At 37.7% G+C, this 12,421-nt stretch overlaps 1 protein-coding gene across 1 annotated transcript in view; it reads right to left on the bottom strand.

Moving 5' to 3' along the window:
- The window catches only part of ZYG11A (zyg-11 family member A, cell cycle regulator), a 61,626-nt gene that overhangs the window by 32,812 nt on the left and 16,393 nt on the right, over positions 1-12,421 (bottom strand). The window contains exon 3 of the mRNA XM_068537972.1: positions 2,046-2,797. Coding sequence (XP_068394073.1) covers positions 2,046-2,797 — 752 coding nt within the window. The remainder of the gene's footprint in view (positions 1-2,045; positions 2,798-12,421) is intronic.

Raw genomic sequence — 12,421 nt, 5'->3', positions numbered from 1 at the left:
GTGCTCCGTAACAAGAGAGGTCGCGATAGTGAGAGGCCTGCGCAGCGTGATGAAGAGTGGCCCCCACTTGCCGCAACTGGAGAAAACCCTCGCACAGAAACGAAGACCCAACACAGCCATAAATAAATAAATAAATAAAATTAAAATAAAAAAAAAAGAATAGAGAAGAAATCTTAAAAAAAAAAACAAAAAAAAAAACAACAATCCTCAAAAGGGATTCTTGCTACGCCCCACCAGTGGATCAACAAGGATTTCTTAGCAAATGAAAATGTTACATGGCTTTTAATACTAATGGCGGGTGCCCTTTCCACCCATTTTAAAGCAATTAAGTACACGTTGCCCACTCTAACATTGGGTGCAGGAAATAACACATACTTGTTCTGTTAGTTTTCACTAACACTTAATTTTATCCATTTTAATTTAAGCAAACTTTTGATTAACCCAAACAACAAAAATACTTAGCATATTTTGCATCTGATTCGAGCAATACATATTTCTCTTAAATGTAAGATTTTCTGAAACACACCTTTTAAACTTACCATACCTTACACTCCACGTAAGTCTAGATTAAGATCTTTAGAGTTTCTTAGTACTAGGAAGATTATGGTCTCTCCTCTCCATCCCCACAATATCCAACACTGTATATAATGCATAATTTAAAATTTTCAAAATAAACTAAACTTACATGTATACCAGATAAAGTTTACTGAAAGAAAACTTCTCTCATTTTCTTTTGGTGTACCCACTTTGACAGTATCTTAACTACATGCATAATCTGTCTACAGAATATTCTGGCACTTGTCCAATATTACTGTATATATCAGGAGTTGATGTGTTAAAATCTTTTTTTTTAAATCACTGTGGTCTTTTGATCATTGTGACACTAAATGCCATTAATCTGAAACTGGCCTAAGTGTTCATTCATGGTAAACAATTCTCTACTATACACATTTAATCTGAAAGTTCAAATTATCTCTCTCTTTGTAGCCTAATGATGTAACTGATGGCTTCCACCTTCATTAACAAGCCAGAAAATTAAAAGGACTTTAAAATACAACAATTGCTATTTTCAAATCAAAATAATAAAATTGTGAAAGCTAATGACTGTAAATCACTTTTCTTTCTCACCCTAGGAAAAATTACATAAGGTATAATTATTTTTTTAAAAGGGTTCTTTTAAAGTGGTGGTTCTGAACCTTATAATTATTTTTTTAAAAGGGTTCTTTTAAAGTGGTGGTTCTGAACCTTGGCTGCACACTAGAATTACGTGCAAGCTTTCAAAATCTTGATGCCCAGAACAAGTCCCAGACCAATTAAATCAGAATCTCTGGGGAATGGGACACAAGCATCAGTGTATTTTAAAGCTTCCAAAGTGTTTACAATGTACAACTGAGGTAGAAAGCCACTGTTTTAAAAGAGAAATATTCTAGGACATAAATATTTAAATATATGCTGCTTTAAAAACAGCACCATGAGAGGCTATAAACATATTCCAGCAGTATTCAATACTTTTTTCTTAAGACTCTTCTAAAAATTGCTTTTTGTCATACCTTCACCAAAAATGGTGTTAGGCATATTGATCACCTGCCTTATTCATTATATTTAGCTGTTACTAGAGGTGAAAACACTAGTTTTAGAGTCACAAAGACCAGGATACAAGTCCCAGCTCTATCATTTAATACTTCTATGACTGTGGACAAGTAGCTTAACCTCCCTGAGCTTCCATTTCCTCATCCGTAAAACGGGAGGGTAAAAGTAGAAAACAATGTGCATGACATCTGGCACATAAGAGGTAATGTATAAATGGCTCTGCTTATCATTATCAAACCAGACTAGAAGACGTGGAGGCTAGGACTGTATCTTGTTTAAGGTTATATTTTCACAACCTACCACACAGTAGCTACGCAATAATTCTTAATTAAGCTCCTTAAGAATTTTTTAATCTGTCTTTGTAACCCTAATGCCTAGTACAGATTCTGATATACAACAAAAACTTAAAAATGTTTTGAACAAATGAAACAAACTTATTTCAGTAAAGAACAAACCCTCAAGTCTTGCGTTGTAGAAAAGAATTCAGAATAACCAGCATCCGTAGCCAACAGTCCCACAAATTGCATCGCAGGCCGCTGCTGTATAAACAGTTCTACAGCTTCATCAGTGATGCAACTGCCCCCAGAAATGTCCAGTGACACAATGTTAGGCAGAATATCCTTCTGCTGTAGCAAATGAAAAGCTAGATCTGACTTGAATTGCCTGTGATCAGAAATATCAAGGTGAAGCAGACATTTAAGTTCTCTAATGACTGCGAGAATCTGTGGTTTGGTCATGGTCAGGCATTTTAGATAGTGCATTGTGAGAGATCTGAGTCGATCCTTACAGGTAAGGAGTGCAGAGATGTTAGTGACCAGAGTATTAGAGATATCCAAGCTTTCCAGTCTGGGTAACTGAGAAACATGAGCCAGGTCTTCACTATGAAAACAAACACTGAAAACACTTAAGATGCGAAGACCAGTGAGCTGACCAAAGAACAACAGTCTTGAATCTTGAGGGATGCTCGTTGAGTCCAACAGGAGACATCGGAGGTTTTGCTGGATCCAGCTATTGCTGCAGAGTCCACTTAGGATGTCTGGAATTGAGAGGTCAGTGTGTACTGCAGTAGCATCCAGTTCAATGAGTTTGTGATGGCAGAAGGCTTTTATGAATGCAGCTGTAGATATTTTAGCTTTTTGGATATTGACCAGCTTCAGTTTCATTTGGTTGCCTCGGAAAATGCTTGCTGTTCTATCAGTCAGCTTGCCTATAAGAGAACCAGAACCAGCTTGTAATAACAACTAAATCTCATGCCTTTTCCAGGAGGTGTTGTGGCCAAAGAACTTTGACAGATGCTAATAATAACAACAATAATGACCTACATTCACTGCTTACTCTGTGCCAAGCACTGTTCTAAACCCTTTACTCAAATTATCTCATTTACTCTTACAATAACACCATAAAGGAACTATGATTATTACCATCTTATAGCCGAGGAAACTCAAGCTTAAAGAGGTTAAGTAACTTGCTCAAGGTCAAAATGTGTGGCAGAATCAAGAATCAAAACCAGTGTGACTCCAGAGCCCACAGTTTTAACCACAGCAACCTTGTGCACAGAAAAAAAGAACAAAATAAAAGAGGTAGGTAAGTATAGGGTATATAATATGAAAATAGCACTGATGATTACTTTTAACCAAATTAGTGCGTGGCCTTTGGTAAGTCACTTACCTATCTAGGCCTCATTTTCCTCATCTGTAAAATGAGTGGGTTATACTAGATTCCATTTAGAAACGATTTACTAAGCGTCTTCTATGTGTGAGATCCCATGTTAAGTAATAGGCACACAAGGTAATTAGACACCTGTGACCATAAAGAATTCAGTCTAGGAAGCATGTCAGGCAAATAAATTATTATAATAATGTATTATATCCAATGGTGATTCATACCAGGTATTGAATTAATACAAATGAGATTAACATCGGGGAAGGTTTTTAAGACGGAATATCAGTTTCCCAGGGTGAAGGTGAAGGGTGGAAGAACATGCCAAAGACATGGAGGCACAGAACAACAGATTTCTCAGACTGACCCTAAGTAGATCAGTGCTACTGGCCCATAGCGTACAAGGGGAAGCATGGCTGGAAATGAAAGTGGAGAGGGAGGTAAAAGGCAGATGGGGCCTGTAAACAAAGCTAGGAAACTCAGACATTTACCCTATAAACAATAATGAACAACTCAAAATTTTTAAGCAAAAAAAAAATGAATGGTCATAATTATATTTTTAGAAAGACCAATTATGTGATAATGTAAAAGAATTAGGATGGTATTTGATGGGAGTGAGATGGGGCAAGAGATTATTAATGATTTTAATGATGAGAAATGAAAGTTTAAACTGACAGAACACGGTAGCTGAATGGACTAGGGGAAAGAACTGAGGAAAAAGGTGTATAAGATGATTCACAAGTTCCCAGTTTGAGTTGGGCTATGCTACTAAGATAGGAAAAAGGAAACCCCAATATTCAAGGCTTTGAGAAGGAACTTATTACATTTATTCAACAAATATCAAGTGCTCAAGGTATGCAAAGTGCTATGCTACATGCTGAGAATGGTGAATGAGACAGACATAGCTCCTGCCATCTTGGGGTTTATGTACATCCTAGAAGGAGAACACAGATACAAAAGAATATAAAACAAGCAGAATACTACTAACATTAAAAATGTATTAAGTGTTCTAAAGGAAACAAACAAGAATATAATATAGGGGTGGGGAAAAGGAGGAGGAGGACAAGAATTTTCTGTCTCTTGGTGAGGTATGAGGAGGCGACATTTAAGCTGAGACCAAAAGGATATGAAAAGCAAAGGCAGCTGTCATTCCAGACACGAGGAGCTAAAGACCGGATATGGGAAACAGCTTGGCTTTTTCTGTGAAATGAGAGAAAACCAGTGTGGCTGAAGCACAGCTGGTGAAGGGGATACCAGCATCTGACAGGTCAGAGACAGAGGCAAGAGTCAGACCTTGCAGGCCAGGGTAAATAATTGGCATTTTATCCTAAGTACAAGGAGAAGCCTTTAAAGAGTGGCAGAGGTGTAGACAGATCTGATTAAGGTATGAGAGGACTGCTCTCTGCTGTGTGGCAAAGCTTGGCGACGGGCAGAATTGGAGGTAAGGAAACCACTTGGGAGACCAGGGGAGAAGTAAGAGAAAGGTGTCAATGACAGGGGCTAGGAGGAAAAGAACGTTTGAGATATGTATTTTGAAGACAGAAAATGTGTCAACAGAATCAAGGGTAGAGGGAGGAGGAATGAAAAATGACTCATAAGTCACTGAACAACTAGGAAGATTTTGAGATGGGAGGAAATGGCAGTGTAGCAGATGCTGTGATGTGACACCAGATCACATTTAGAGATAAAGGACTTACTACTTGAGCTGCTGGGAAAGCCACCAACTGACAGCCCTCATCTATGGGGACTGCATCAGCTGAAAATAACTGCTTCACCCATGGTCATACCACTTTCCCATGGAAACCCATAGCCCAAGACTGTGTTGGGAGGTATAAAGATCCAGCCCTCACGCCCTAATGCAACACAGATCTGAGTAGTTATTCCACCTTCAGGACTTCCCATAAGATCAGCTGAGGTCTTCTCAGTTCTACATATTTTAAATCTAAAAGACTGAAGCATAAACATTTGGAATTAATCAGCATAGAGACAGTATTTAAAACCATGGGAATGGATGACATGAGAAAGTAAGAAGAAAAGGAACAAGGATCAAGTACCAAAAAGCATCTATATTTAAGATCAAATAGCAGAATGAGGAATAATAGCCATGATAATAACTAACAGTTTTTTAATGTTCTGAACATTTTAGATATACTAACTCCCTGAATCCATAAAACCCAACGAAGTATGTATTATTATTAGTCATACTTTACAGATGAGATGAGGCATAAGGAACTTAAGTAACTGGCCCATGGAAATGGTGGCAAACCCAAATAGTCTGGCACCAAAGCCAGAACTCTTACCCTTTCTGTACTACCCTTCAAGGGAAGCTAGACGAGCAGACAGATAAGCAGCAGCCACTGAGGTAGAAGAAAACTAAAAGAATATGATGATTCAGCAGCCCAGAGAAGAGTTATAAGATATGTAAGAGGCATCCTGGATATGTGGTCTGGAGCTTAGAATAAAGACCTGCACTGGAAACTCTGGGAAATTCAAGTAGAAGTGGTAGCTAAACCAAACAAAATTACCCAGGTAGTGTACAAAGTGAGAAGGGTACCCAAGACAGAAACTTGAGGAACATAAAACATTTAATGTATATTCAGAGAAACAGAGGCATACAAATGAAATTGTGGAATAGTAATCAAGGATAAAATAAAAAAACAGAAAAACAAAGTACTCTAAACCAGGAAAGTTGAGAGTAATAAACATTAAGTCATACATACAAGAACCCCTGATGATTTAATAAATCTAGGAAGGTAACAATCATCTATGGCCACCAAAAGTGAAAACTAACCAGGCAATCAGACTTTATTAACACCCTTAAGAAGTATAGGGCACTACCAAACATCAAACCTGAATCTGATCAAGCCTCTACCTCTAATTTCCAATTTATAGGAATTACAAGGATCAGAGAAACATGTCAAATCACTGCAGTCAAACAATGGTAAAGTCCAGATTGTAGGACACTTTACAAAACAAATGACCAGTTTCTTTAAGAAAAAAGAAAATAACTGGAAAATCCCAAAACGCATGGAGATTAAACAACACACTTCTAAATAACATGAGTCAAAGAAAAAATCTGAAGAGAAACTGAAAAATATTTTGAATTAAATGAAAATGGAAACACAACTTATCAAAATCTATGGGATGCAGCAAAGGCAGTGCTTAGAGGGAAAGTTATAGCCCTGAATGCATATATTAGAAAAGAAAGATCTAAAATCAATAATCTAAGTTTCCATTTTAGGAAACTAGAAAAAGAAGAACAAATTAAATTCAAAGTAAGCAGAAGAAAAGAAATAAGAATTAGAGCAGAGGGAGTAACATCAGCAACATGGCAGAGTGGAACACTACCGTGGTCTCTCCCCTTCAATCTACAACCAATAAAACATCCATCCACAATGCACATATAAACAGCTCATACAACTCAATATCAAAAAAACAAACAACTCAATTTAAAAATGGGCAAAGACCTGAAAAGACATTTCTCCAAAGACATGCATATGCCCAACAGGCACATGAAAAGATGCTCAACATCCCTAATCACCAGGGAAATGCAAATCAAAACCACAATGAGATGTCACTTCATACCTGTCAGAATGGCTATCATCAAAAAGAACACAAATAACAAATGTTGGCGAGAATGTGGAGAAAAGGGAACCCTCATACGCTGTTGGGTGGGAATGTAAATTGGTACAGCTACTGTGGAAAACATCATGGATGTTTCTCAAAAAAACTGAACTACCATATGACCAGCAATTCCACTCCTGGGTATATATCCGAAGAAAAAATGAAAACACTAATCTGAAAAGATACATACATCCCAGTGTTCACAGCAGCATTATTTACAACTATCAAGACACAGAAGCAGGGCTTCCCTGGTGGCGCAGTGGTGAAGAATCCGCCTGCCAATGCAGGGGACAGGGGTTCGAGGTCTGGTCCGGGAAGATCTCACATGCTGTGGAGCAACTAAGCCCGTGCACCACAACGACTGAGCCTGCACTCTAGAGCCCACAAGCCACAACTACTGAAGCCCACACGCCTAGAGCCTGTGCTCCGCAACAAGAGAAGCCACCACAATGGGAAGCCCGTGCACTGCAACAAAGAGTAGCTCCTGCTCTATGCAACCAGAGAAAGCCCGTGCGCAGCAACGAACACCCAACGCAGCCAAAAATAAATAAATAAAATTAAAAAAAAAAAAAAAAGATATGGAAGCAACCGAAGTGTCCATCAACAGATGAATGGATACCAGCCTTACAACAAATGTTAAAGGAACTTCTCTAGGCGGGAAACACAAGAGAAAAAGACCTACAAAAACAAACCCAAAATAATTAAGAAAATGGCAACAGGAACATACATAAAGATGAATGGATAAAGAAGGTGTGTATATGTATGTGTGTGTGTGTGTGTGTATATATATATATATATAACATTTATATTTATATATTACATTTTTATATATAATTTTTATATTTATATATTTTATATATTTATATTTATATAAAATGGAATACTACTCAGCCATAAAAGAGAACAAAATTTGCCCATTTGCAGCAACATGGATGGATTCAGAAAGCATGATGCTAAGTGAAATCAGTCAGACAAAGAAAGACAAATACTGTATGATATCACTTATATGTGGAACCTATAAAAATACAACAAACTAGTGAATATAACAGAAAAGAAAAAGACACACAGATATAGAGAACAAACTAGTGATTACCAGTGTGTGTATGTGGGCAATAATAGAGGTAAGGGACTGGGAAGTACAAACTACTGGTGTAAAAAAGGCTACAAAGATGTACTGTACAACACAGTAAATACAGCCAATATTCTGTAATAACTGTAAATGGACTATAACCTTTAAAACTTGTATACAAATTTGAAAATTAAAAAAATAAATAAATAAAGAGGATGAATGATGGACCAAAAAAACCCTATTATCAAAATGGCAAGAAATAAGTACTGGCAAGGATGTGGGAACCTTCATACACTGTTAGTGGGAATGTAGATTGGTGCAGTCACTATGGAAAACAGTATGGAGAGTCCCACAAAATTACAAATAGAACTGCTATATAATCTAGTTATCCCACTTCTGGGTAGTTATCCAAAGAATACAAAAACATTAATTCAAAAAGATACATGTACCCCTATGGTCATTGCAGCATTGTTTACAATAACAAAGATATGGAAACAACCTAAGTGCCCATCAACAGATGAATGGATAAAGAAGATGTGGAATATATACAATGGAATACTACTCAGCCATTAAAAAAAAATGAAATCTTAGCATTTCTGACAACATGGATGGACCTTGACGGTATTATGCTCAGTGAAATAAGTCAGAGAGAGAAAGACAAATACTGTATGATTTCACTCTTATGTGGAATATAAACAAACAAAATATGAAAACTAAACCAAACAGAAAGAAACATGTAGATAGAAAAAACAGAGTAGTGTTTATCAGACAGGAAGAAGTTGGGGGGAGAGGGCAAAACAGGTAAAGGGGATCAACTGTATGGTGACAGAGGAAACTAAATTTTTAGTGGTGGGTACACCGTATTTCTACACAGAAGTAGAAATATATTCTGTACATGTGAAACTGATAATGTTATAAACCAATGTTACCTCAGATCAATAAAGGAAAATCAACAAAACCATAAGCTGGTTCTTTGACAAGACGAATAAAATCAGTAAGACTCGGGCTTCCCTGGTGGCGCAGTGGTTGAGAATCTGCCTGCCAATGCAGGGGACACGGGTTCGAGCCCTGGTCTGGGAGGATCCCACAGGCCGCGGAGTAGCTAGGCCTGTGAGCCACAGCTACTGAGCCTGCGCGTCTGGAGCCCGTGCTCCGCAACAGGAGAGGCTGCGATAGTGAGAGGCCCGCGCACCGCGATGAAGAGTGGCCCCCACTTGCCGCAACTGGAGAAAGCCCTCGCACAGAAACGAAGACCCAACACAGCCATTAATTAATTAATTAATTAATTAATTAATTTTAAAAAATCAGTAAGACTCTAGCCAGACTAAAATAAAGAGACAAATTACTAATATCAGAAATGAGAGAGAGGACATCACTACAGATCTCATGGACATTAAAAGGATATGATGGGCTTCCCTGGTGGTGCAGTGGTTGAGAAGCCACCTGCAAATGCAGGGGACATGGGTTCAAGCCCTGGTCTGGGAAGATCCCACATGCCACGGAGCAGCTAAGCCTGTGCACCACAACTACTGAGCCTGCACTCTAGGGCCCGTGTGCCTCAACTACTGAGCCCGTGTGCCACAACTACTGAGCCTGCACTCTAGAGCCCATGAGCCACAACTACTGAGCCCGCATGCCACAGCTACTGAAGCCCGTTCTCTTGGAGCCCGTGCTCCACAGCAAGAGAAGCCACCACAATGAGAAGCCCATGCACCGCAACGAAGACCCAATGCAGCCAAAAATAAATAAATTTATTAATTTTTAAAAAAAAGGATATGAAAGGAATACTATGAACAGCTCTATGCCCACAAGTTTGATAACCTAAATTAAATGGACCAAATCCTTGAAAGGCACAATCTACCAAAACTCACACAAAAGAAATAGACAATGTGAATGGGTCTATATCTATTAAAGAAATTGAATCAATAATTAATAACCTTCCAAAACAAAAAGCACCTGGATGGGTTCACTGGTGAATTCTACCAAACATTTAAGGAAGAAATTGTACCAGTTCTCTACAATTTCTTTCAGAGCATAGTAGCACAGGGGATACCTCCTAACTCATTCTTTGAGGCCAGCATTACCCTAACACCAGAACCACAGAGCACCTGGGACTTTCCTGGTGGAGCAGTGGATAAGACTCCACACTCCCAATGCAGGGGGCCCAGGTTCAATCCCTGGTCAGGGGACTAGATCCCACATGCATGCCGCAACTAAGAGTTTGCAAGCCACAACTAAGGAGCCTGCCTGCCGCAACTAAGACCTGGTGCAACCAAACAAATAAAAAAAAATAAAAAATAAAAAACAAACCACAGAGCTACTATGAAAGAAAACTATAGACCAATATCTCTCATGAACACAGATGCAAAAATCCTCAACAACAACAAAAAAACCTCAACAAAATATTAGCATATCAAATCCAACAATGCATTTTTTCTTGGGGTGGGGGGGGCTGCATTGGGTCTTCGTTGCTGTACACGGGCTTTCTCTAGTTGCAGCGACCAGGGGCTGCTCTTCGTTGCGGTGTGCAGGCTTCTCATTGCAGTGGCTTCTCTTGTTGTGGAGCACAGGCTCTAGGCACGCAGGCTTCAGTAGTTGTGGCATGCGGGCTAAGTAGTTGTGGCTCATGGGCTCTAGAGCATGGGCTCAGTAGTTGTGGCACACAGGCTTAGTTGTTCCGCAGCATGTGGGATCTTCCCAGACCAGGGCTTGAACCCGTGTCCCCTGCATTGGCAGGCAGATTCTTAACCACCATGCCACCAGGGAAGTCCCAACAATGTATTTTAAAAGTACATGTTAAAAAAAAAAAAAAAAAAGTACATGTATATACCATTTAGCATAAATAACAAAAAGGATTAAAAAACTATTTTCTATACAGAAAAACTACAAAAGATTGATGATGAAATAGGAGATTAAAACAATTATAAACCAACTAGATCTAACACAAATCCACAGAACAGCTCACCCAATAATGGCAGAATATATAGTCTTCTCAAATGCACTTGGAACATTCTCCAAAATAGAGCATATATTGGGCCAAAAAACAAATCTCAATAATTTTTTTAAAACTGAAGTAAAACAAAGTATGTTCTCAAAGTACAGTTAAATGAATTTAAAAATCAATAACAAAGAAATCTGAAATTCAGAAGTATTTGGAAGTTAAACAATATATTCCTTAAAACCCAGTGGGTCAAAGAAGAAATCAAAAGGGAAAAATTAGAAAATAATTTGAGATGAATGAAAAATAAAGACAACATACAAAAACTTACAGGATGCAGCTAAAGCAGTGCTTGAAGGAAATTTATAGCTCTAATTGCATATATTTAAAAAAGAAGCTCTCAAATCAATAACCTAAATTTCTACCTTAAGACACAGGAAAAAGAAAAGCAAACCAAACACAAAATGAGCAGGAGGAAGGAAATAATAAAAATTATAATGAGAATTAATGAAATGGAGGACAGAAAAGAAAATAAAGTAAAAAAAAAAAATCAATGAAATCAAAAGATGGCTTTTGAAAAGATCAACAAAATTGACAAAACTTAGCTCAAATGACCAAGAAAAAAAGAGAAGTCAAATTTCTAGAATGAGAATTGAAAGGGACAGAACTACTGACCTTGCAAAAATAAAATGAATTGTAAAAAAATATTATGAACAGACTGCATGCTGATAAATCAGATAATTTAAATTAAATGGGTAAGTTCACAGAATAACACAAACTACCAAAGCTACTGAAGAAGAAACAGACAATATGAATAGACCTATAACAAGTAAATAGATTGAATTCATCATCAAAAAACTATCCACAGAAATAGGCCAAGAGGGCCTCACTGTTTAATTCTACCAAACATTTAAAGAAGAATACATACCAATTCTTCACAAACTCCTCTAACAAAAAAGAGAGAACACCTCCCAATTCATTGACGCCAGTTTTATCCTGATGCCAAAAATCCATATAAAGAGATCACAACAACAGAATATCACAGACCAAAATCCTTTAAAATTATGGATGCAAAAATCTTCATCAAATTACCAGCAAACTGAATCTAGTAATATACAAAAAGATTTATACAATGTGACCAAGTGGGATTTATCCCAGAAAAGCATGGATTGATTAACATCCAAAAGCAAATTAATGTAATATACCACATTAAAAGAATAAAAAACAAAACCCACGTGAACATTTCAACAAATGCAGAAAAAGCTAACACTCTCTTCCTGATGAATACATTCAACAAACTAAAATAGAAGGGAACCTCCTCAGCCTGTTAAGGGCAATTACAAAAAACCCAAAGCTAACATCATTCTTAATGGTAAAAGACTAGATGCTTTCCCCCTAAGATCAGGAAAAGAAAAGGGTGAATGTTTCAGTACTTCAACTTTGTACTGGAGGTTCTAGCTAGGGAAGTTGGACAAGAAAATCAAATAAAAGGCATCCAAATTGGAAAGGAAGAAGTAAAACTATTTCCATTTGCAGATGAC

The sequence above is a fragment of the Eschrichtius robustus genome, chromosome 3 (genome assembly GCF_028021215.1).
Source record: "Eschrichtius robustus isolate mEscRob2 chromosome 3, mEscRob2.pri, whole genome shotgun sequence".
Classification (NCBI taxonomy): Eukaryota; Metazoa; Chordata; class Mammalia; order Artiodactyla; family Eschrichtiidae; genus Eschrichtius; species Eschrichtius robustus.
Note: the sequence above shows the minus strand (reverse complement) of the source record. Positions and strands in the feature narration are given on the sequence as shown.